A 23,307-nucleotide genomic window follows, 5' to 3' on the forward strand; every position below is an offset into this window, starting at 1 on the left:
TATACTTATATCTCGTGAGCAAACTTTGCATCCTCGGGACTTCATAGGTTAGCACCTTTGACTAAGAAGAATCACCTTGTGAACTAAAGACTCTTGCGAGCCCAAGACCTCATGACTCTATACCATTGGGACTACATGCCTAAAATGGACGAGGTACATCATTTATGCCACTCACAATCTCACACGTCACATATATATATTCCCTTGACAAGATAGTCTATATCTACGACGACAAGGTATCAATAGGTTAGCTAAAATGTAAGAAGTTTAAAACCAATACATAGGTGACACATGACACCTTAAGAATGATTAGAGACAACCCCTTAAACGTTTATAGTCATCAAGATAGAAGGCCAATAAACTCTCTCTCCTTTGATATTCTCAACTCTCTTATCCCCCTCTTTTTTTTATCTCAATCCTCTATGAGTACTCACATTTCAATATCTTAATTTTTCTTTATCTCTTTGCTTTCCGGGTGAACTATCACAAAGCATCACTACTTCGTCTTTGTATCAACAATAATCATATATTTATAATTAATTAATTAATTAATTAAATTATTCACTAAAATACAATTTTTCCATTTGAGGGCCCTCTAAGTTTGCTCCTTACTGTCATATATCCATTTTTTAAATTCACTTTTTTTGTGAAGTTACGACTAGCTATATCAACAGTTACAATAAGAATTATTAATGAAGTTCTGACAATATTGGCAAAAGCTAAAGCCTTGAAACCTTAAGCGCTCAGGTTTTAATCCTACTATGCACAAAGGCTTATACTTATGAATTTTGAATGTCTACTCGAAAAAAGCCTCAAAAAATGCTTAATATGAATCTAAACTTGAAATAACTTAAACACAAAATGATTTGAACCCCAATGATGTGGAAGTCGTGGATCAAATCGAGCCCCCAAACACTCAACTCAAAGTAAACTCGAAAGAATTGGATCTTGAATGAGGAATCTTGGTGTGCAAGTAAGCCTTAATGAATATGAGAATTCAAAACTTAGTTAGTACGATGATTTTAAATGAGTCTAATCTTGATATTACATATTGTAAACAAGCTTGTCTAAAATTTAGACAATTTTGAAAGTTGAAGTGTAAGCCCGACTCATGTTTTAAATAAATTTAATATTTTACCCAAGACCATATTTTAAGCATCGTACTTTTGTCTAAATCCTCTCATTTTTCAAGTAGGCCTTCAAGCTTGGATTTGGTCCATTTAAAAATCATCATATTTTATAATACAATACAATTTCAACATTAAAAAATATGTTAACTTGTCTAAAATTAAAATTTTAATAAAAGAAAAACCATCTAAAATATTAAATATTAATTTAAAAATAATATGAGCAAGCCTAAAACGACTATAAGTTAGTCATTTAAATATAGACTGTTTTGGATAAAATTTTAGGCTCATATATCAGGTCAAACTAAGTTTAAGCAAACATAGGCTCGACATAAACCCAGCCTAACCCGACCCAAGGATATTTTCTTTTTAAACTCTTAACTTATGCTTAATTGAACTCTTGAATTTATATTTCTTTTTAAATATATATTTATTTAGTTTGGGTACCCGATATCTTGTAGTTACATGGTCCTAACTAAATTTGAAGTTGAATCAGATCAAACTCTTAAATAGGGAGCAATATTCTCTCAACATTGTTTTCACCATCCACAAAACTCAATTCAGAGGCCTTAGTTAATGAATATCAAATTCATTACCACTCGATCCATATAGCTTTCAAGCTTTTGTTTCTAAAAGAGTTAATTGCACCAAACATCCCCAAACTGGTGTTCAAACAGTAAAGACAATCTAATTACATCTTTAAACTATCAATGTTATATCAACAATATCTTTTTGTTACTATAATCATTAATTTAACCATTAAATGAGACATTATATCTTATGTGATATAATTTAAAATGAAAATTTTAAAGAAAAATGTATGTTGTAAAAATCTTGATTTTGAGGTTTTCAAAACTTTTATAGAAATTATTGTTCACTCTCTCTTTTTCTTCGGTTTTACTTTATTTTTAATTTTTAATTTTAAAAGTTATGCAACCACATTTTACTTTTCTTTAAAATTTTCATTTTAAGTTATATCGTATAAGATTTTACGTGCTATTTAATAGTTAAATTAACAATTTCAATAATTGAAGAACCTAATTATTTATAGTCTGAATATATAAATAGAACAATTTAAAATTTAGACAGCAATTTAAAATTTAGGAATTTCAGTGCAATTAACTCTTTAATATATATATATATAATTTCAATAATTCCAAATAGTAATGAAGATTTGTTGAGCACATGCTTAACAACAAAAGTAGGACCATCAGTTACTCTCCCCCTTTTAGTTTGTTTCTCTTCTTGAAGCTATTTTTTTTCTTTAATTATATATACTAAAATTTGTCACACTTATATAGGAGAAAAAAATAATTTAGTTTTTTTCAACTATTTTTGATAATTTAATTCGATATTAATTTTGGGTTTTTGAGTTATTTTACTTATTTTGATAAAAATTTATTTTATTTATAGTTTTTAAACATTATTTGATAAAATTTCGAAGTTTGTATTCCATAAATGAAAATAAGTTTTATATATTTTGTTAAAAAATAATTTTTATATAAATTTTTACGTTTTTCATTATTTAAAATATAAAATATTTATTTTTATTCAATGAAAAATAAAATTATTTCTATTTAAATAAAAATAAAATTCAATGACCGGTAGTTGGAATTTCAAAACGGAACAACATGGGATACCATTAAAGCCCTAACAGTAATACAACTAACACGACTCAAACTCATGTCACATTTGAAGATGTGAACACCCTAACTGTCATGCCAATACACGAAGTTGTTGAACTTACATTTTAAATCTAGAAAAGGAAAACAAATTTTTTGAGATAAAAATAAAATCACTAAATTTCAAAAAAGTAGAGAGAATTAACCAATTTAATTTATAGTCGCATGGCACCTAATATATTATCACGTGGATGTGTATATTAGAATCTAACTAATTTAAGGTTTATTATAATTTTAGTCTCTCTATTATATTAAAGTTTAGGATTTGACTTTTTTTCTTTAATTTACTATAATTTGGTCCCTTTTATGTTATTAATAGCTCTAAAGTGATGACATGAAAATTTATTTTTGTTGTTAAAATCAGGTGAAAATTTAGTTAATCAAGTTTAACATGTTTAATGTTGTCCTTTTAAAAAATACACGTAATCACTTTATCACTACAACTAACGATATTAACAATTTGAATATACTAATAACATTATAAAAAAATTGATAGATTAAATTATACCAAATTAAGGTAGAGAGATTAAATCTCAAAGTTCGGCATATTAAAAGGACTAAAACCATATTTAGACCTAAAGTTAAGTTCCATTTTAACGGAATCAACTAATCGAATTATCAATTTGGAATTTATTAATAATATTATAAAAGTAAATTACTGAATTGTATTGAATTAAAGCAAAATAATTAACCAATGGAACCTTGAATATAATATTATTGGAAAGAACAATCACAAAATATTAAAATATTAATAAATTTTAACATAGTAGAGGAACTAAAACCGTAATTATCAAGTTTCTAAAGAGATTAGTAAGGTTAGATTATGCTATTAGTCCTTTTACTTTACGAAAGTTGTGGATTTAGTTAATGTATTTTAATTTGATTAGTTCTAGTCCTTGTACTTCTCGAATTTTAAAATTTTTGTCATCACCAAATGATAACGGTTAAATTCATTAAGTTTTGCTATTTTCAAATTTTGATACAACAAACATATTATCATATGTGTTATATCATATTTACTTGTTAATTAACAATGTCATTTACGTCAATAATGAAATTTTAAAATTTGAAAAGTATCAGGTCTTAGAATGATATAATTGGAGAATATAGACTAAATTTACAACTATACACATAGTACAAGACTACTGATTGAATTTAAAGAAACGAATTTAACTGCTGCTATTTGGATCGTAATTAAAATTTCAAACCTTGAAAAGTACCCAACTATGATTCTTTTTTTTTTTTGATCACTCAACTATGAAAAGTTACAAAATGGTTACCCAACTATTAAATTTTGTCTTTCTTGTTCACCCAACTAGCTAACGTAATAATAGAAACATAAAAAAATCTAAGATAGTTTGGTGACTAAAAAAAGACAAAATTGAATAATTAAGTGATCATTTTGTAACTTTTCATAGTTAAATAACTAAAAATAAAAGAAAACATAATTGAGTGACTATTAATATAATTTACCAAAATTAAAATTAACCAATTTGAAAAGTACAAAAACTAGGTTCAAAGTAGCACAATTTAACTAATTAGCTTCCTCCTTTTTTTCACCATAATTTTCATTCCTCGCAACTTTGGTAACAAAAACTAATAGAAAAATTTAACTAATTAATTTCATTTTCATTTACAATAATTTTCATTTTACAAATTCTTAATTGTAACTTCGTACACTTTTCAATCATTAGAACCTAAATAACCTTTTCATAATTAGTTGAAATATATAATTTATCAAAATTATGAACGGCATAATGGTTGCTCAGCTCATCCTTTAACTATAAAGTGGACGATGGATTCTATACTAATAAGTCGACACCTTAATATCGGATAAAAAGAAGTACCATCAGTTACAGAACTTGAAAAGGACCTTTAATGGTAATTTTTGAGCTGGAACTAACGGTTGTCTTCCATTACAGCTGAGCAAATGAGCTTTTATAGTATAGGTAAACACACAATATTCACGTTTGATTCATTAAATTCCAATCCCATTTTCTCAAATTTCCCAAATATTTTTCATATATTATATAATTCACAAGTAGCACCCCATTTTTTTATTTACATTTTCCAGCTCATAACATCAAGAGCCTAAAAGAACTAGCAGAAGGGGTCCTTCATTTTTATGTCTGGGTGATCACCAAGTGATTGTTTTATTGTCTAAGTCACTGTTCGTATAGAGAAGAGGAAGATGAGTTTTAGGGATGATGCTGAAGAAGGAAGAGGGGATCTAAGGAAGCCATTTCTACATACTGGAAGCTGGTATCGTATGGGTTCTAGGATGGGGTCTAGTATGTTAGGATCCTCTCAAGCTCTTCGTGATAACTCCATCTCTGTTGTAGCTTGCGTTTTGATTGTTGCTTTGGGTCCTATCCAATTTGGTTTCACTGTGAGTTTTACTCTCTTTTTCTTTTTTCTTATTTAGCTTTGTGTTTGGTACCATTTGAATGAAGTTCTAAATTGGGTTTCATTTGTTTCTTTAGTCTGGTTACTCTTCTCCTACACAATCCGCAATCATCGAGGATCTTGGACTAACAGTCTCAGAGGTAATATTTTTCCTTTTTTGTCCTCCCCCCTCCCCCCCCGCGCCCCCACTTTTTTATTTAAATCTTCCTAATAAGTTCTATTTGTGGGATAGTTTTCTCTATTTGGTTCTTTATCAAATGTGGGTGCCATGGTTGGAGCAATAGCCAGTGGTCAGATAGCCGAATATATTGGACGAAAAGGGGTAATCAAATCACTGGTTTTCCTTCAAAGCTATGCTGCTCGGACTCTTCATTTTGTTGAAGTATCCGTGTTAGATGCGTTCCCGTGTCTAAGTAATATAACTTAAAAGCGGGTAAAAATACCATGGAAGCAAATGTGTCTGATTGCATTTTGCTCTCTCTACTAAAAAATGGTTAAATTAGTCTTTATATATTAAATCAAAAAGCAATTTGGTCAATTCTGTTAAAATTTTCATTCATTTCTACAGTTAAAAACTGGCATGACTAATAGAATAACCGAATAATGACATGTGGCGTGCCATTGTACTTTATTTTGACATACAGGACCAGTTTTTAGTAGTAGAAATTGATGAAATTTTTAACAAAAGGGCTAATTTACTCTTTAATCTAATGTCTAGGGATTAATTTGCCAATTTTTTAGGGAGCAAAATGCTATCCAACTCATAGTATAATGGCCTCCATGGTACTTTTACCCTTCAATGCGTTGTTTTCTGTTTTAGATTTGGATTGCTAAGTATAGTTTTTTATGTTCATTGCAGTCTTTAATGATTGCTGCAATTCCTAATATAATTGGATGGCTTGCTATATCTTTTGCAAGAGTGAGTTTTGATGATAATGTTAATATCACCCAAGCTTGATGTAACAACATTGGTATAAAATAACTTGATTGCATTTTGCAGGATTCATCTTTTCTTTACATGGGAAGGTTGTTGGAAGGTTTCGGTGTTGGAATAATCTCTTACACGGTAACGTGGAAAAATGTTTGGTTATTAAGATGGAATTTTTGTTCAAAAGGGTTTAAAGTGTATGAATTGTGTTTATTATGTATAGGTGCCTGTATATATAGCTGAGATAGCACCTCAGAATTTGAGGGGCAGCTTGGGTTCAGTGAATCAGGTTGGCCTTGGCTCTGTTTATCATTAGCATTGTTAATGAATACTTTGTAGAAGGCTTTGATCACCTATTAGGTTACTCAAAACATGCAATGTTGTAATGCTTAGCTATCTGTCACTCTCGGAATAATGCTGGCCTATCTACTCGGACTTTTTGTTGAGTGGAGGATACTTGCAGTTTTAGGTAATCATTTTTTTAAAGTCATAATTGAATTTGATCATTTTTCATTTTCTATCTAAATGAATTTCAAATTCAGAAAATGGTCTCATATTGCTTCATTTTAATATAACTTGGTTATCCACTTCTTTTGTTGCAATGATCAACTTTCTCCTCCATGTCACCGAGTGATGTATAAAGAATTTACCAGTAAAATCTATGAGATAGATTCATATTTGGACACTAATGTTGTCCTTTGGCAGGAATACTTCCTTGTACAATTTTGATACCTGGTCTATTTTTCATTCCGGAATCTCCTCGATGGCTGGTAAGCTCAAGAATGAGGTCATAACTCGAGCATTCTTGCACAGATAGTTATATGATCACCTGATTTACATTTCCTTTCCTAATTCTAGGCAAAAATGGGTATGACAGAAGATTTTGAAACTTCTTTGCAAGTTCTCAGGGGTTTTGATGCTGATATTTCTATTGAAGTGAATGAAATCAAGGTAATAATAAGCAATTTAACGGTAAAAGTATCATGGAAACCGTTGTACTAGGAGTCAAATTGCATTTTGCCCCCTCTACTAAAAAAATGAGCAAATTAGTCCTTGTATGTTAGATCAAAGAGTAAATTGGTCCTTCTATAAAAAATTTCATCCATTTCTATCGTTATAAACTAGTCTTTGTATGCCAACACGAACTACATGTGGCAAATCACGTGTAACTGATTTGTTATCTAGCTACACCAGATAGAAATGGATGAATTTTTTTAAAAAAATGACCAATTTTGCTCTTTAATCTAACATACAAGGACTAATTTGCTCATTTTTTGAGTAAAGAGGGTAAATGCAATTTGACTTCTACTACAAGGGCTTCCATGGTACTTTTACTGCATTTTAACAGCTTTTCTTCAATTGGGAACCTTCCAACATGGTCTGCCACTTGCATGTTTGCAAGTTCTTTGTTCAAAACTTAAGTTGCTTATTAACTTGACAGAGATCTGTTGCATCAACCACTAGAAGAACTACGATTCGGTTTGCAGATCTCAAAGAAAGGAGATATTGGTTTCCACTGATGGTAAATTTTACTTGCAAATTATAAGCTTTATTCTTTTAACTTTCCATTCATCTCAATTGTCCTAGTTCTTGATAGCCTGATAAAGAGGAATCTAATTGGTTTCATTTGGATCTTTCAGGTTGGAATTGGATTACTTATGCTGCAACAGCTTTGTGGCATTAATGGTGTTCTATTCTATTCCAGTACAATTTTTGAAGCTGCTGGTAAGCTCATATCCAAAGTTTGCTGATGCTTATGTTATGTTAAGCCATATTTATTAGTTTAATGTTCGAGTTCAAATTTCAAAGGCTTAACGAGTCGATTTAACTGTGACTTGAGCAGGAGTTAAATCAAGCAATGCAGCCACCTTTGGAGTTGGTGCCATTCAGGTATAGCTCAAATAAATGCCACAGATTTTTTCTTCTCATTGGTTCACAACGAAAATTTACCAGAATTTATGGACACTTAGGTCATTGCTACTGCCGTAACTACATGGTTGGTGGACAAAGCTGGCCGCCGGCTTCTGCTTATAGTAAGATCACTCTACTCCACTGACCATTCCGACACACCCCTGACCTATTTTTGTTAGGACCGAAAACGTGCCTAAAGCGGAGTTAGGACCCAACACCAAAAAAGATATCATTGTTTGCAAATTTACTTTCAGGTCTCCTCTTTTGGAATGACTCTCAGCCTCCTAGTTGTAGCAGCATCATTCTTTCTAAAGGTAAACCAATGATATATATATACATATGATTCAATTGGGTAAAAGTACCATGAAGGCCCCTAATTTTGCCCTCTCTACTCAAAAAATGAGCAAATTAGTCCCGGTAAGTTAGATCAAAGAGCAAATTGATCCTTCTGTTAAAATTTTCATCCATTTCTACTATAAAAATTGGTCCCTGTACATAACCATGAGGTTCATGTGGCACACAATGTGTCACTATCTAGTTATTTTTAACAAAAATGATCTATTTGCTTTTTGATTTAGCGTACAAGAACTAATTTACTCATTTTTTGAGTAAAGGGGGCAAAATGCAATCTGACTCCTAAAGCAGGGGCTTCCATGATACTTTTACCAATTCAATTATATTAAAGTTTATACTTCCTTTTTTTTTTCCGTTCTTTTACCTAAATAATAAACATTTTTTGAATTTTGGCAATTGATCCAGGATGTTGTATCTAGTGACTCTAGTGTTTATAGCATTATGGGAATCTTGTCAGTAGTTGGAGTTGTGGTATGTTTACTTTTCTTGTTTCTGATACTATGTTTATTGCTAGAATGGTAATTGTTTTAACTTGGTTCTTTCTTTCAGGCCATGGTTGTTACCTTCTCTCTTGGAATGGGTGCCATTCCTTGGATTATAATGTCAGAGGTATCAATATTGTACATTATTAGACAACGTCTTTGATGGCCGTTAAGTTTTAAACATCATCTAGACATGGCTTATACATAGTGGGATTTAAACCCAGAATAAACTACGCAGAACACTCACATGACGAGACTTGAATCTAAGCCGTCAAGTTCCTAGAACCTCTACCTTAACAACATGGTCAAGGTATTATTGGAAAGAGCTTTAAACATCATTTAGACATGGCCCACACATAGTGGGACTTAAACCTAGAATAAACTGTAAGAGAACTCTTACATGACAAGTGCACATAACAAGACTCGAACCTAAACCATCAAATTCCTAAAACCTTAACCTTGCCAAAATAGTCAAGGCATTATTTTTGGTGCAATGCCTAAAATCATCCATAATCCCTCCTTAACTGTTAAATAGGAGAATAAAACACCCTTGAATGCGTTCAGACCCGCGTCCTCCTACACTGACAACAATGCCGATGCCAATTATGTTAAGACTTAATCGGTATAGTCAAGGCATTATTACAAAGCTTTAAACATCATCTAGACATGGCCTACCCATAGTAGAATTTAAACCCAGAATAAACTACTAAAAAACCCTCAAATAGCAAGTGTACATGGCTGGAATCGAACTATCAAGTTTCCAAAACTTCAACCTTACCAACACAGTAAAGATGTTAGCTGATTTATTTGATTACTTGGATCCAATTTCAATCACTTGACTGCTTATAATTGCTCTTTTGTTGAAATTTGCTGAATATAGTAAAAAAATCATTTTCAATCATTTATACTGCATTGCAGATTCTTCCAATAAACATCAAGGGTCTAGCTGGAAGCATAGCAACACTTTCCAACTGGTTCTTTGCTTGGGTGGTTACAATGACTGCCAACTTGCTTTTGGATTGGAGCAGTGGAGGTACATCTCTCTCTTCTCTCACTCACACCTGCACCCCCAACCTTTCAATTCTAACCCGAATCCAAAAACATAGTTCGTCTCAACCCAATTTGACTATAAAACCTATAACCCAATCTAACTCAAACCAATCTCAAAATGACCCAAACCTGAAATGATCAGAATCTCAAATAACCAAAACTCAAAATGATCGAAACCCGAATTGACTCCATTCAGATAAACTCAACTCAAAAGCAACCTGAGGCATTTTATTTGTTGTTTTGGCTTTTCCCAGCTAACTCAACCTACATTCATCTTCAACAGGAACCTTTACAATTTACATGATGGTGAGTGCTTTCACCATTGTATTTGTGACACTCTGGGTCCCTGAGACAAAGGGGAGAACACTTGAAGAAATCCAATGGTCTTTCAGATGAAAGCAGTCCTTCTCCTTGTTCCATATTTTTTTGCTTATAAGAAGCCCTGGTCCTGCAAATTTCCCGTTGTTTTACAATAGAGATGAAAAAAAAACAGTTCTGTTTGCAAATATATATTCCTATATGTATCGTCTGGTTACTTGAGTGATCAATTCATTTACATTCTTTTAGCACATTGCACCTTAGTAAAGTGTAAACTATAGTTCGATATGACGAATCTGTACACTATTGAAGCTTTGGGGTAAAAATGTTTTGGGAAATGAGTGATAAAGGTAGACTCTTTTTGTCTAAAGATGGATTTGGATTTAATTTTTGAATTTTGATTTAATATGGAAAAATAGGTCTCATTATTGTCGAAATCATTTTTTTGAAATCGGGAAATCGACTTTTGAAAACGAAAAGTTGGGAGTCGCCACCAATTGTTTTTAATAGGGTGCGATTGGATCACCTCGAAACACGGTCGTTTTTAATAAATAAATAAAATTTTCAAAACGACGATTTTAGTCTGCGAAAATAGAAAACCGGTTCGGGAGTCAGAACACCCTCGACACGCTCAAAATTGGTACTTAATCGATCAATAAGTGTCTTAAATGTCGAAAATTAAATATTTAGACAGAATTCAAAATGCAATCCTCTTTTATTGGCTTTTAAAACATTTAGATAAATCAAATGTGTATTAAAGACCATCTCACCTTGAGGTAAAACATTACATCCAGTACGTTAGGACACAACATTTTTTACTCTCAAATGTGATCTTGCCTTTAAAACATGCGTTTTAGCTTTAAGAAGATATTCGAATATTCAAAACAAACAAAGAAAGCGAAACCCAGTACGTTAGGGCACGATCCTTTGAATTCTTCAAATTCTGAACATTGCCTCGTTTCAAAATTTCAAATGAAATGTAATAAATAAATGAAATGTCTTTTTATAAAAAAAAACTTGATAACATAAGGAATAAAACACATGGCAATAACATCTCATGAATAATCTAAAATAATAAGGAAATGTAAAAGAACAACTTAGAATATATGCAATAACAGCACATCATATATTATAAAAATACCATCATTTATATCCAAGGGTCAATGCATAAGAAACCAATTTTAAAAGAAGTTTGAAATAAATCACCCAAATAAAATATAACAAGATTTTTAAAATAAAATAAATAATAGGAAAAAGAAAATTTGGAAATATAACTACATAAACTATAAGAAAATTTTAAAAGGATAATAAATATAAGAATTTTAAAAAAAAATAAATAAATAGGGGGAAAAATAATATTTCAAATAGTAATGTACAAATGAATTTTTAAAATAAATATTATAAAGTAAATAATTTGAATGAAAGCTTGAATTGTATCAAAATAAAAAATAAGAAAAAAAATATATATGTAGCATAAATGAAATTCCAAAAAAAAATAATATGCATAAAAGATTAAAAGTAAATAATATACAAAGTAATATATACACAGGAAAAGCTTAATATAAATAATACATATAGTAGTAATAATAATATATAAAGGTATTTAATATAAACAAGTATGCATATGAAAAAAAAATAATTACAAAAGTATGAAATCAAAATAATATGTTGAAACGTGATTATTCTAAAAAAATAACTGAAATTTAATTGAAAGGAAAAAACAAAATCCAAAGGACAATTTATAAGTAAAACAAATTATTAAAACAGAATTTTGGGCTAAAATTAAATGTCTATAAATGTTTGAGGTCTAAAATTGAAAATGCCCCAAATCTTAAAATACTGCACTAAAAGGGGAGGGCCAAATTGAAATAGCGCGCAGGTTACAGGGATAAATTTAAATAATTTAAGAAACTTAACATGGCCCGATTGAAGACTAGCACAAAGTAGGGGCTTGATTGCGTAAATTACCCATTTAAAGGTACAATGCACGTGGATCCAGGCCAAAAGGCGCACTAATTCCTTTCCCCAATGCTGTTTTGTTTCCTTCCCCACTGAAACTTATTTGTTTCCTTTTATTTTAACCTTAAAAAAAACTTTTAAAACACCCAAAAATTTAAAGCAAAAAAAAAACTTTTAGAACACCCAAAAATTTAAAGCATCACCCTCTTTATTCATTTTTAAAAACAGAGTGAAAGCTCTCTCCACGAACGCCAAATTCGGCAAGAAAGAAGGTCACTGTTATAGCCATGGACGAAATCCCCTGCCCGAATCTTCACATTTCCCAGGCATTCGGGTTCTAAATCACTAAGACCCAGGTAAAACCTTCTCTTTAATTCTTGTTTCAAATATATTTGCATAAAACCGAGTAAATAAATAAGAAAGAAAAAAGAAACGTAAATATAAAGCAAAAAAAAACCCAAAGAAGAAGTAAAGTAACCTTTAGAACTTTGAGTTTGATTTTTTTATTGATTCCTCTTTTGTTTGTATTCTCTATTTTCTCAAAAAAAAATCCCCTTTTACATTGTTTTTGAAGGCTTTTATAACCTTTTTTTTACAACTGATTTTTGTATTTGTAGGTTTGATTAAGCACGTCTCTGATATAGGCTAGTAGTGGAGCGTACGGCTCGGTGGAGGCGAGCGACGTGCGGGGGAGGTGCGCTGGGCGTGGGCACGAGCAGCAGCTTGCCTGAGGGTTTTCCTTTTGCTGGAAAAAGAAATTAAGTTATTGGGCTAAAAACTTGGGTTAGGGTTTAGTCTATTTTTTGTATTTTGGGCTTAAAACTGGACTGTTTGGTTCTTTGGTTTGGGGTTGTATTTTGGGTTTTAACAGGTTTTGGGCCGGGCAAAAAATTAGGTCCAACAATTATCATTGAAAGATTTGAATAATGTTTGGGTTGAAATGTTAAAAGATAAAAATTTAATGAGTAAATTACAGTAATGTTACTAAATTATTAGTAAGTTTACGTTTTGATCATTAAACTTCAAAACTTAACAAAATGATAAGTATTTTTTGAAAGGAAAAAAAAGAAAGGGGGTTAAACTGTAAATTTGTCACCATAGGTGAATATTGAAATTTGTTGCTATATTTTATTTTAATTTATTTTTGCCCTTAAGCTTTGAGAATATGGGTAAATTTTCTATTCAACTATTATGTGATTGCATTTTGCCATTAACCTTTGAATTTTATAGAATTTTACCACTAAATTTGATTTGTTTAATTAAATTTTACCTCTCAATATTGATTTTGATTATTAACAAAATTTATGAGGAAAAATATTATTTAAAATATTTTATTTTGATTTTTAATAATAAATTAATTTATAAGATATTAATAAATTACCTTAGAATTTTGATTTTTAAATAACATATTTAAATTATTTTTTAATTTTATTTTGTCTTCAAATTTTAAATTGAAATTAAATAGCAAAATTTCAAGAAAAACCACACATTAGTACCAAAATTCAATTGAATAAAAATAAAATTGTAAAATTCAATATAAAGTGTAGTGATAAATTTATCTTTAGTTCAAAAGTATAATAATAAATATCAATTAATGCAAAATATAATGACAAATTTCAATTTTCACCTAAAACATAGTGACAAATATTCACACTAACTCAAAAAAAAAATCATATTCAAATATTAAATTATCTAAAAAACAGACCCTCCCCGAACTCCCCAAAATTCGGCACGAGTAGTCACCCCTATATTCAGCATAAAACCTTCCCTCCAGTCTCCATTTCATTTCGCAAGAGACCCCCCTGAAGCCATTCGAGAGCTACACCGAATTGCTCCATCAGTATTTAATAACAGTACCAGCAGGAGGTTTGTTCCACTGAACCCAACGTGGCCCTCAGACAAATTTTGTTGCAACAAGGTTCGTCGCTCTGATAGTATCTCGTTGCAAGTTTACGAAGATTGCTTAGATTTGATTAATGAAGATTAGACTGTGAAAATTCATCACACTTTACGGTGAAGAAAACGAATGCGATGACTATTAAACCAACTTGGCACATGATGTGCTTGTGGGGATGACATGCCTTAAGGAACCACCTCTGAATCTTCAACTCCACTTCGAGCAGATGCTTGTGGGAAAGGGTGAGTTATAATATATAAATTTGTACATAGTTATTGTATCAAAATTACAAAAATAAAAAAAGATGGTGTTACTCATTTCTTATCCATATTATGTTTCAAGAGTTTAATTGAATTAGTGCTACAAATCAATCGAATTTTTATCTTTTTTATATTTTTACTTAAAATTTTAAAAAAAATACATGCAGATGATGGGATTTAAACCCAAAACATTATAATTTTTAGAGATAAATTTCAAATTTATAATCAACTTTGGTCCAATGTATAATTAGATACATGGATTTTAATTTGGTGTAATCATGCACATGAAACTTGAATTGTGGCTCATATGTATATATAAAACTTTGATTTTGATTCAATCGTACACATCTAAATAAATGAATACATACATTTATTTTCATACGAGATTAATATAATTGTTTGTGTATATATATCAATGTAAAATGGTGCTAATTTGATAATATCGTTAGTCACTTGTGAAAATGTAATCAAATTAAAATTTTATACATAAAATCGCACAAAATCAAGATTAATGTATGATATTGCATATTACATCAAAGTTCATATGTAGTTTTGATATCTATTATATCTCAGCTTCATCATATCAACCAAAGTCATATTTAATTTTTATGTCAATTTTTTTATAAATTTATTACATAATTTTTTTATCACTCACGTCATGAATATATCATAATCTAATTATATATAAGAATATATATTAAGAGACAAAATCTATGGCAATTAATTAACGCATACATAATCATATAAAATTCTCAAATAAATATATACCCATTAATCTTTTTAAGCATTCTATGGTCGAGTTAATTTGAGATACCAAACTCAACAAGGAAATATATTATAGTATATCTACTTCTACGTCGATATAAAAATAAAATATTTTTACGCACTTTTGTAATTTTTTATACAATTATAATTTAACAATCCGATTGTTGATTTATCAATATAATTGTATTTTTCATGCACATAAATTTTTGAATTAATCTGATATCTCTATTTTATTGGTCTAGAATATTATTTATATTAATTCTACATGAATGCAATTGAAATATAACGATCAGATTGTTAAAATATTATTCGTATAAAAAATTATAGAAACGTGTAAAATTATTTTAATTTTATACTAGTACAAGTAAATCCCATATATATATATAGTCATAAAGATAAAATACAACAACATACAAGGAACTTTCCGTCATATATCAATGCTATGAAATCTATACTCTTAGCATAGTATATATGCTAACGAGGCATTGACATTATTGATTAAGACAGAGGCTCTGAATTTTTCGTTATCTAACTTCGAGTTTCACCATTCGTAATTACGATATGTGAGTCTTCAATCTCAACACATGTATATTCTTTTATTTACGATTCTTCATCTATTATACTTTACATTGATTTAATCTTAAATTATAATTAATCGGATATACATTATACTTTTGAATATATTGTCCTTATAATAGTGAAAAACCCGAAGCACGTATATGGAAAAGAAGTACATGAAGGTACAACTTCAGTGAAGCCTTAGATTCCTCATCCTGCAAGAGAAACATATATACATAAATATATATGTATATCATTCTCTCAGCTTGTAAATGAGATATATGGATTCCTAAAAAGCATTATTTTATGTTAGGGTTACAATGGAGTAGAACGTGGACGGAATTATCATATTTGTATATGGATGTTGATAAATAGTAATGATATTAGTATCGGATCAAATCAGTCAGTTGAATAAAAATTTAATAGTGTTGCGGAAAGGATCGATTCGAGAACTCCGATATGACTACAAGTAAATTGACCGGAACGAAAAATAAAGTGAACACAAGGATTTACGTGGTTCGGCTTTAATGCCTACGTCCACGGGCAGAGGCGAAAAGAAATTTCACTATAACAAGATGAAGATTACAAGTGTTTTACACTCAAGACACAACCCGAGAACCTCACAACTCTCAACCCCTATAGAAAACCCGAAAGCTAAAATCCTAGCTTTCAAAGAACAAGCTTTGCTCTCTCTTGGTTTGGGATGATGAATATGGCTAATGAACCTCTCTATTTATAAGAGAGTTCAAGGACATAATTGTCCAAAACTTTGGCAAAGATTTGTGGTTGAAAATGGACACCAACAACCATCCACTAATCCACTACCACCAACAACCCACTACCAACAACAACAATCCACTACCAATTTTAAGCCATTTCTTAACAAATCTCCACCTTGGCTTGAAATTTACCAAGCTGAACATCATAGTGAATTCCTCGAACTGGATCACCTCTTCCAAACGCCTCTCTGGCGCTAATCAATCCCGAATACCTATCAAGTCCAAGCAATGCTTGAACTTATATGCAGGGATCACCTTAGTTAACATATCTGCAGGATTCTTCTCGGTAGCAACCTTGCTGATAACAATGTCACCTTGCGTAACATGTTCCCGAACAAAATGATATCTGACATCAATGTGTTTGGTCCGTTCATGAAACATCTGATTTTTAGTCAGATGTATGGCACTCTGGCTATCGCAAAATACAACAGTGAAATCCTGTTGTAAACCCAAACTGCTTACTAGACCTTTCATCCACAATGCTTCTTTCACTGCTTCTGCTAACGCCATATATTCCGCCTCAGTCGTAGATAAGGCTACGGTAGACTGTAACACAGCTTTCCAACAAATGGCTCCTCCAGAATAAGTGAAAACATAACCCGTCAGAGATCTTCTTTTGTCCAGATCTCCAGCATAATCAGAGTCCACATAGCCCGTGACACTGCTAGTGCAGTCACTCTGATCATATACCAAGCATAAATCTGCAGAACCTCTCAAGTACCTGAGAATCCATTTCACGGCCTGCCAGTGTTCCTTGCCAGGACAACTCATGTATCTGCTGACCACACTAACTGCATGTGAAATGTCTGGACGAGTGCAAACCATTGCATACATCACGCTTCCAACTGCACTCGAGTATGGAATGTGAGACATTTGCTGCTTTTCTTCATCAGATTGTGGTGACAACTCTGCAGAGAGTTTGAAATGTGGTGCCAACGGAGTACTCACAGTTTTCGCTTTATCCATGCCGAAGCGTTGAAGAACCTTTTCAATGTAGTTCTTCTGCGACACACGAAGCTTGCCCGCCTTGCGATCTCTGTGAATATCCATGCCCAAAATTTTCTTGGCAGCACCCAGATCCTTCATCTCGAACTCACCACTCAACTGCGACTTTAACTTGTTGATTTCCGACATGTTTTTGGAAGCAATTAACATGTCATCAACATACAGCAACAAATAAATGTGCGAACCATCTGAGAGCTTCCGATGATAGACACAAGCATCATAGTCACATCTTGTGTAACCATGCTGAATCATGAAGCTATCAAACCGCTTGTACCACTGCCTTGGGGATTGTTTCAATCCATATAAAGACTTCTTTAATAGACAGACATGGTCTTCTTTACCAGGAACTGTAAAACCCTCTGGTTGACGCATGTAGATTGTTTCCTCGAGCTCACCATGCAAGAACGCCGTTTTTACGTCAAGCTGCTCAAGTTCTAGATCAGACTTGGCCACCATGGCAAGTAATACACGAATGGAAGAATGCTTTACGACTGGGGAGAAAACTTCATTGTAGTCAATCCCCTCTTTCTGAGTGAAGCCTTTAGCAACCAATCGTGCCTTGAATCTAGTTGCTTCAACCCCTAGGATGCCTTCCTTTTTCTTGAAGACCCATTTGCAACCAACTATCTTCTGGTTACTTGGCGGCTTAACCAACTCCCAAGTATGGTTCTTGTGAAGAGATTCTATCTCCTCACTCATAGCAATTGCCCACTGTGCCGACTCATCACACGTGACAGCCTCATTATAACTGGAAGGTTCTATACCAATGGACTCCGCCACACTGAGCGCGAAAGACACCAGATTAGCGTAACGCGGATTTGGTTTGATTTGTCTCTTCGTTCTTCCAGTGGCAATGCTATATGGTTTTTCTTGAGGTGACTCATCTTCATCGGAATCTTGCACCTCAACTTGATCATCCTGGACTGAAGTACCTTCCGTAGGAATTGGAGCGTCCACCTGACACTCCACCTGCTTCTCAACACCGTGATCTCCCATTCTATCTGACTCCTCCTTTTCCCGGGAATTTGTGGTGGATCGAAGCATGGATGACTCATCAAAAGTCACATCTCTGCTGATGATGAACTTGGACGAAACCGGATCAGGACACCACAACCTGTATCCTTTCACCCCTTGGCCGTATCCAAGAAATATGCATTTCTTCGCCCTCGGTTTGAGTTTTCCCTCATTTACATGAGCATACGCAGGGCAGCCAAACACTCTTAAACCAGAGTAATCAGCAGGAGAACCAGACCATACTTCCTCAGGAGTCTTCAGCTCAATAGCTGTTGACGGAGATCTGTTAACCAAATAACAAGCAGTATTAACAGCTTCAGCCCAAAATTCTTCACCGAGCCCAGCATTTGATCGCATGCAACGAGCTCGCTCCAAGAGAGTTCTATTCATGCGTTCTGCAACTCCATTTTGTTGTGGTGTTCGACGAACAGTGCGGTGTCTCACTATTCCTTCATTTTTGCAGAACTCATTGAATTCACCTGAGCAAAACTCCAAGCCATTATCCGTCCGGAATCGCTTGATCTTCTTTCCTGTTTGATTTTCGATCAAAGCTTTAAATTGCTTGAAGTTGATGAGAACCTCATACTTGCTCTTCAGAAAATACACCCAAACCTTTCTCGAGTAATCATCGATAAAGGTAAGCAGATATCTGTAACCACCTTTAGAAATTGTCGGAGAAGGCCCCCAAAGGTCAGAATGGAAGTAATCCACTGTGCCTTTTGTCTTGTGAATCCCAGTGCTGAACTTTACCCGAGTCTGCTTACCGAAGACGCAGTGCTCACAGAAATTCAACTTTCCTGTACACTGCCCAGACAATAATCCTCGTTTGCTTAGCACCGATAAGCCTCTCTCGCTCATATGCCCGAGCCGCATATGCCATAACTTCGTGGTGTCAGAATCTAGATCATCTGATGATGACACTCCCGCAACACCTGTAACCGAGGAACCATCGAGGAAGTAAAGGCCCCGCTCCAAATTACCACGTATCACAGTCAAAGCACCCGAGAATACCTTGAGAACTCCACCTTCAGCAGAGTACCGAAAGCCTTTCTTGTCCAACGTACTCAAAGAGATCAAATTTTTCTTCATTTCTGGAATGTGCCGAACATCAGTTAGAGTTCTAACAATACCGTCAAACATCTTTATACGAACTGTGCCAATCCCCATGACTTGACATGCGTGGTCATTTCCCATTAGTACTGAACCAGAATGCTTCTCGTATGTTGAGAATGCATCTTTCGAAGTACTTATATGAAATGTAGCTCCCGTATCAAGAATCCATCTCCCACCAGCGTAAGAGTCGGATACTGCAAGAACGATCTCGGCATCACTTGAAGAATCTGCATCAGCTACATTCGCACGATCATTTTGTTGCTCCTGTGATTCTGATTTCTCCTTCCTTTTCGGACAATCTACCTTCATGTGCCCGTACTTCTTACAGTAGTAGCACTGTATTCTCTTCTTGGACTGCGATCTAGGATGGCTTTTACTTGAACTTCCACCCTTTGCCTTGGATCTTCCTCGAGCAACCAAGCCTTCGCCTTCATTGTTTTCGACCACCTTACCAGTGATTTTCTTCCTCAACTCACTGGAACTTAAGGCATTTTTCACCTCCTCTAGAGTCAGGTCATCACGACCGTACATCATTGTATCAACAAAATTCTCATACGAGGGAGGCAAAGAACACAAAACAATTATTGCTTGGTCCTCATCATCGATTTTGTTATCGATATTATTCAAATCCATGATAATGGAATTGAATTTATCCAGGTGCTGGGAAACAGGTGTACCTTCCTCCATCTTCAGGGCATAGAGTCTTTGCTTGAGGTAGAGCCGGTTCGTCAATGACTTCGTCATGTACTTGCTCTCTAACCGGAGCCACAAACCGGACGCGGTTTTCTCATCCGCTACTTCTCGTAGCACTTCATCTCCTAGACATAGCAGAATAGCACTATGTGCTCTTTCTAGCATGTCATCCTTTTGCTCTTCCGAAAGCGTGCTTGGTAATTTATCTTTACCAGACAATGCTTTTAGCAATCCTTGTTGAACCAGCACTGCCCGCATCTTGATGCGCCATAAACTGAAACTATTTTTCCCGGTAAATTTCTCGACATCATACTTAGTCGATGAAACACTTGTAGCCATAATTTGGAACCTTTGAATGAATGATAATATTTTCTTCCTGATGTGAAAGATCAGACAAAGCTGCAGTCACAGGGCAATTCAGAAAATATTATCACTCCTTCAACTACGCTCTGATACCAATTTGTTGCGGAAAGGATCGATTCGAGAACTCCAATATGACTACAAGTAAATTGACCGGAACGAAAAATAAAGTGAACACAAGGATTTACGTGGTTCGGCTTTAATGCCTACGTCCACGGGCAGAGGCGAAAAGAAATTTCACTATAACAAGATGAAGATTACAAGTGTTTTACACTCAAGACACAACCCGAGAACCTCACAACTCTCAACCCCTATAGAAAACCCGAAAGCTAAAATCCTAGCTTTCAAAGAACAAGCTTTGCTCTCTCTTGGTTTGGGATGATGAATATGGCTAATGAACCTCTCTATTTATAAGAGAGTTCAAGGACATAATTGTCCAAAACTTTGGCAAAGATTTGTGGTTGAAAATGGACACCAACAACCATCCACTAATCCACTACCACCAACAACCCACTACCAACAACAACAATCCACTACCAATTTTAAGCCATTTCTTAACAAATAGTTTATAATTAAATATAAGATAAATTATTGTGAATTAGTGAAAAACAAACAGTTCAAACGATTGAATCAATTAATATTTTTTTATAAATTATTTTTTTCGACAGTTTAACTGATTGAATTAAAAATTCATGATCTGATCGGATAGATAATTGATTAGGTTTTTACAACATTGATGCTTATATTTATAATTGGTACACTCTGATGTATGTTGGTTTCACCCAACTTCTTTCGCTAATGATTTTTTCAATTTAATATTAATAGATATTAATAATTATTTATGGATATGATTTCAGTATATATGATTTATTAAATTATGCATCATATGAATTATGACTATCTTAATATTTATATGCATACTTGAAAAATGTGTTATTATATTATAGTAGATCTGATCATGAGTCGAATTAGGTTCGGGTTAACCCGATTCAGAATTTTAAGTTTGAGCCTGACTCGACCTAAAAAAAATGGGCATAAAATTTTACTCAAATCCAACCCATATTAAAAATATTAAACCCGATTCTAACCATAATAATTTTTTTAGATTATTTTTTATATAAAAACAAATATGTAAATATAATACCTTAAGTACACTAAAAATATAAAAATAATTGTTTCTCAACAAATTGAAAGTATATATAAAAAAAAGTATCGATATGTGATTCGAGCTGCATTCGGGCCAAAAAAATTTACCCAAGGCCCAAACCATTTAGAAAATGGGCCTTATTTTTTATCCAATACTATTTTTTAAGCATATATTTTTGTTCAAACCCTCTTACTTTTCAAGCAAGCCTTCGGGCTTGGACAAGTGATCTAACCCATGATCAGGTCTACCACAGAGTTCGTAAAAATTAATATATATTTTTTTTATTTTTAAAATGATAATAATATATAAATGTCTTATATTTAAATTTTTATATTTTTTTATCGATTAAGTTGTTATTCAATTGACTAATAATATCGAATTCAGTCAAAATAATACTTGAAATAATATAAAAAGTAAAATAACAGTTTTAAAAATTGGGCAACAACACATAAAATAAAATAAAAAAGCATTTATCATAACTATTCCATTCCACTATTTCTATCTACTATTAAAAAAATCGTAAAATGGTTCGTATTTTACCAACCCTACCTTTGGACACCATCCATGCAATTATATCCTTTGCTACCTCCTCCTGGTTTCTTACCATAAGGGGGTAAAGGCACATTGCCAGACTCAATCTGCTTGATGTCTTCAACAAGATTGTAGTAATGCATCTTCACTTCCTCCACGGTTTTGCCTCCGACAGCATTGGCCAGGTTCTGCCACCGGTCCGGACTTTCCTTGTCGTAAATTACCAAAGCATTTTCGAACAACTTGTTTTGCTTTGGTGTCCAGCTCGAACTTGAACCCATTTTTGCAGAATCTCAAAAGTTTAAGAGAGAAAAAATAGAAAAGAGAATGAATTTTTTAGAGATGATTTTGTATGCACAAAATAGAATGTTGGTGGCACTTATATAGTGGAGAGAAAGGGAGAGAAAATGGTTTAATTCTAGCTTTAGCCCCTCAAAATATACTGAAATTTGAGATTTAATTTGATTTCATCTACTTTATATAGTATTAAGGGACAAATCTCAGAATTATACATCAACTTTGATAATATATAATTTGATATTTGAACTTTGATCTGGTACAATTATACACATAAACTTTAGTTGTGGTTCAAATGTATACATGAAACCTTAATTTTGATTCAATCATACACATTTAAAGAAATAAATATTTCATTTTACTTTTATATTAGATAAATATAATTATTTTTTATGCAATATATAAACATAAAATGTTGCTACATCAATAATTGTGTTAATAATTTGTGAGCATTGGATTCATGTATGAATTTGCACAAACCAAAACCCATGTATTGTTTTGAGATTTATCCCTAATGTTAAAATCATATCTAAGTTGATAACATTGTTAGTTGCAACCATTGAAGTGGCGATGTGATTTCTTTTATTGTTTTTTTATCTAGAATGGCAAAATAACAGTAAGAATATCATTGAGGCCTCTATATTAGGAGTATATATTGCATTTTTCCTCAT

At 32.7% G+C, this 23,307-nt stretch overlaps 2 protein-coding genes and 1 long non-coding RNA gene across 5 annotated transcripts; 2 read left to right on the forward strand and 1 right to left on the reverse strand.

Moving 5' to 3' along the window:
- The first annotated feature begins 4,581 nt into the window (after window positions 1–4,581).
- LOC107938929 (sugar transporter ERD6-like 6) lies at window positions 4,582–10,546 on the forward strand. Of its 3 annotated transcripts, XM_016872193.2 has the most exons (19): window positions 4,582–4,758; window positions 4,884–5,198; window positions 5,293–5,355; window positions 5,448–5,537; window positions 6,075–6,134; window positions 6,216–6,281; window positions 6,367–6,432; window positions 6,537–6,612; window positions 6,849–6,913; window positions 7,002–7,094; window positions 7,585–7,665; window positions 7,784–7,868; window positions 7,987–8,033; window positions 8,114–8,176; window positions 8,309–8,368; window positions 8,814–8,879; window positions 8,958–9,017; window positions 9,809–9,923; window positions 10,224–10,546. In XM_016872193.2, exons 2-19 carry the CDS (start codon window positions 5,001–5,003, stop codon window positions 10,334–10,336), a joined length of 1,467 nt encoding a protein of 488 aa, XP_016727682.1. In that variant the 5' UTR covers window positions 4,582–4,758; window positions 4,884–5,000; the 3' UTR covers window positions 10,337–10,546. The 3 variants fall into 3 exon arrangements, with proteins under 3 accessions (XP_016727682.1, XP_016727683.1, XP_040970688.1); XM_016872194.2 differs by lacking the exon at window positions 5,448–5,537; XM_041114754.1 differs by lacking the exons at window positions 4,582–4,758; window positions 5,448–5,537; window positions 6,075–6,134 and having other exon boundaries at window positions 4,783–5,198.
- A 1,680-nt stretch (window positions 10,547–12,226) lies between these two features.
- On the forward strand, window positions 12,227–13,187 carry LOC107938893 (uncharacterized). The gene is made up of 2 exons (XR_001695002.2): window positions 12,227–12,573; window positions 12,835–13,187. It is a non-coding gene; the product is annotated as an uncharacterized lncRNA (long non-coding RNA).
- Window positions 13,188–15,498: 2,311 nt separating this feature from the next.
- Window positions 15,499–22,698, reverse strand: LOC107938906 (protein RADIALIS-like 3). Its single transcript, XM_016872154.2, has 2 exons — window positions 22,358–22,698; window positions 15,499–15,912 (listed from the first exon to the last, which is right to left on the reverse strand). Exons 1-2 carry the CDS (start codon window positions 22,618–22,620, stop codon window positions 15,888–15,890), a joined length of 288 nt encoding a protein of 95 aa, XP_016727643.2. The 5' UTR covers window positions 22,621–22,698; the 3' UTR covers window positions 15,499–15,887.
- Window positions 22,699–23,307: the final 609 nt, after the last annotated feature.

This window comes from Gossypium hirsutum, chromosome A06 (genome assembly GCF_007990345.1).
Source record: "Gossypium hirsutum isolate 1008001.06 chromosome A06, Gossypium_hirsutum_v2.1, whole genome shotgun sequence".
NCBI lineage: Eukaryota > Viridiplantae > Streptophyta > Magnoliopsida > Malvales > Malvaceae > Gossypium > Gossypium hirsutum.

Bases quoted from the DNA above. Each gene is read 5' to 3' on its own strand.
- LOC107938906 (XM_016872154.2), bottom strand. From the start codon at position 22,620: ATGGGTTCAAGTTCGAGCTGGACACCAAAGCAAAACAAGTTGTTCGAA. The intron at 15,913-22,357 runs GTAGGGTTGGTA...TTTCTCTTGCAG, and splicing joins TGCATGGATGGTGTCCAAAG to GATGAGGAATCTAAGGCTTC.
- LOC107938929 (XM_016872193.2), top strand. From the start codon at position 5,001: ATGAGTTTTAGGGATGATGCTGAAGAAGGAAGAGGGGATCTAAGGAAG. The intron at 6,433-6,536 runs GTTGGCCTTGGC...TGTAATGCTTAG, and splicing joins GCTTGGGTTCAGTGAATCAG to CTATCTGTCACTCTCGGAAT. The intron at 6,613-6,848 runs GTAATCATTTTT...GTCCTTTGGCAG, and splicing joins GAGGATACTTGCAGTTTTAG to GAATACTTCCTTGTACAATT.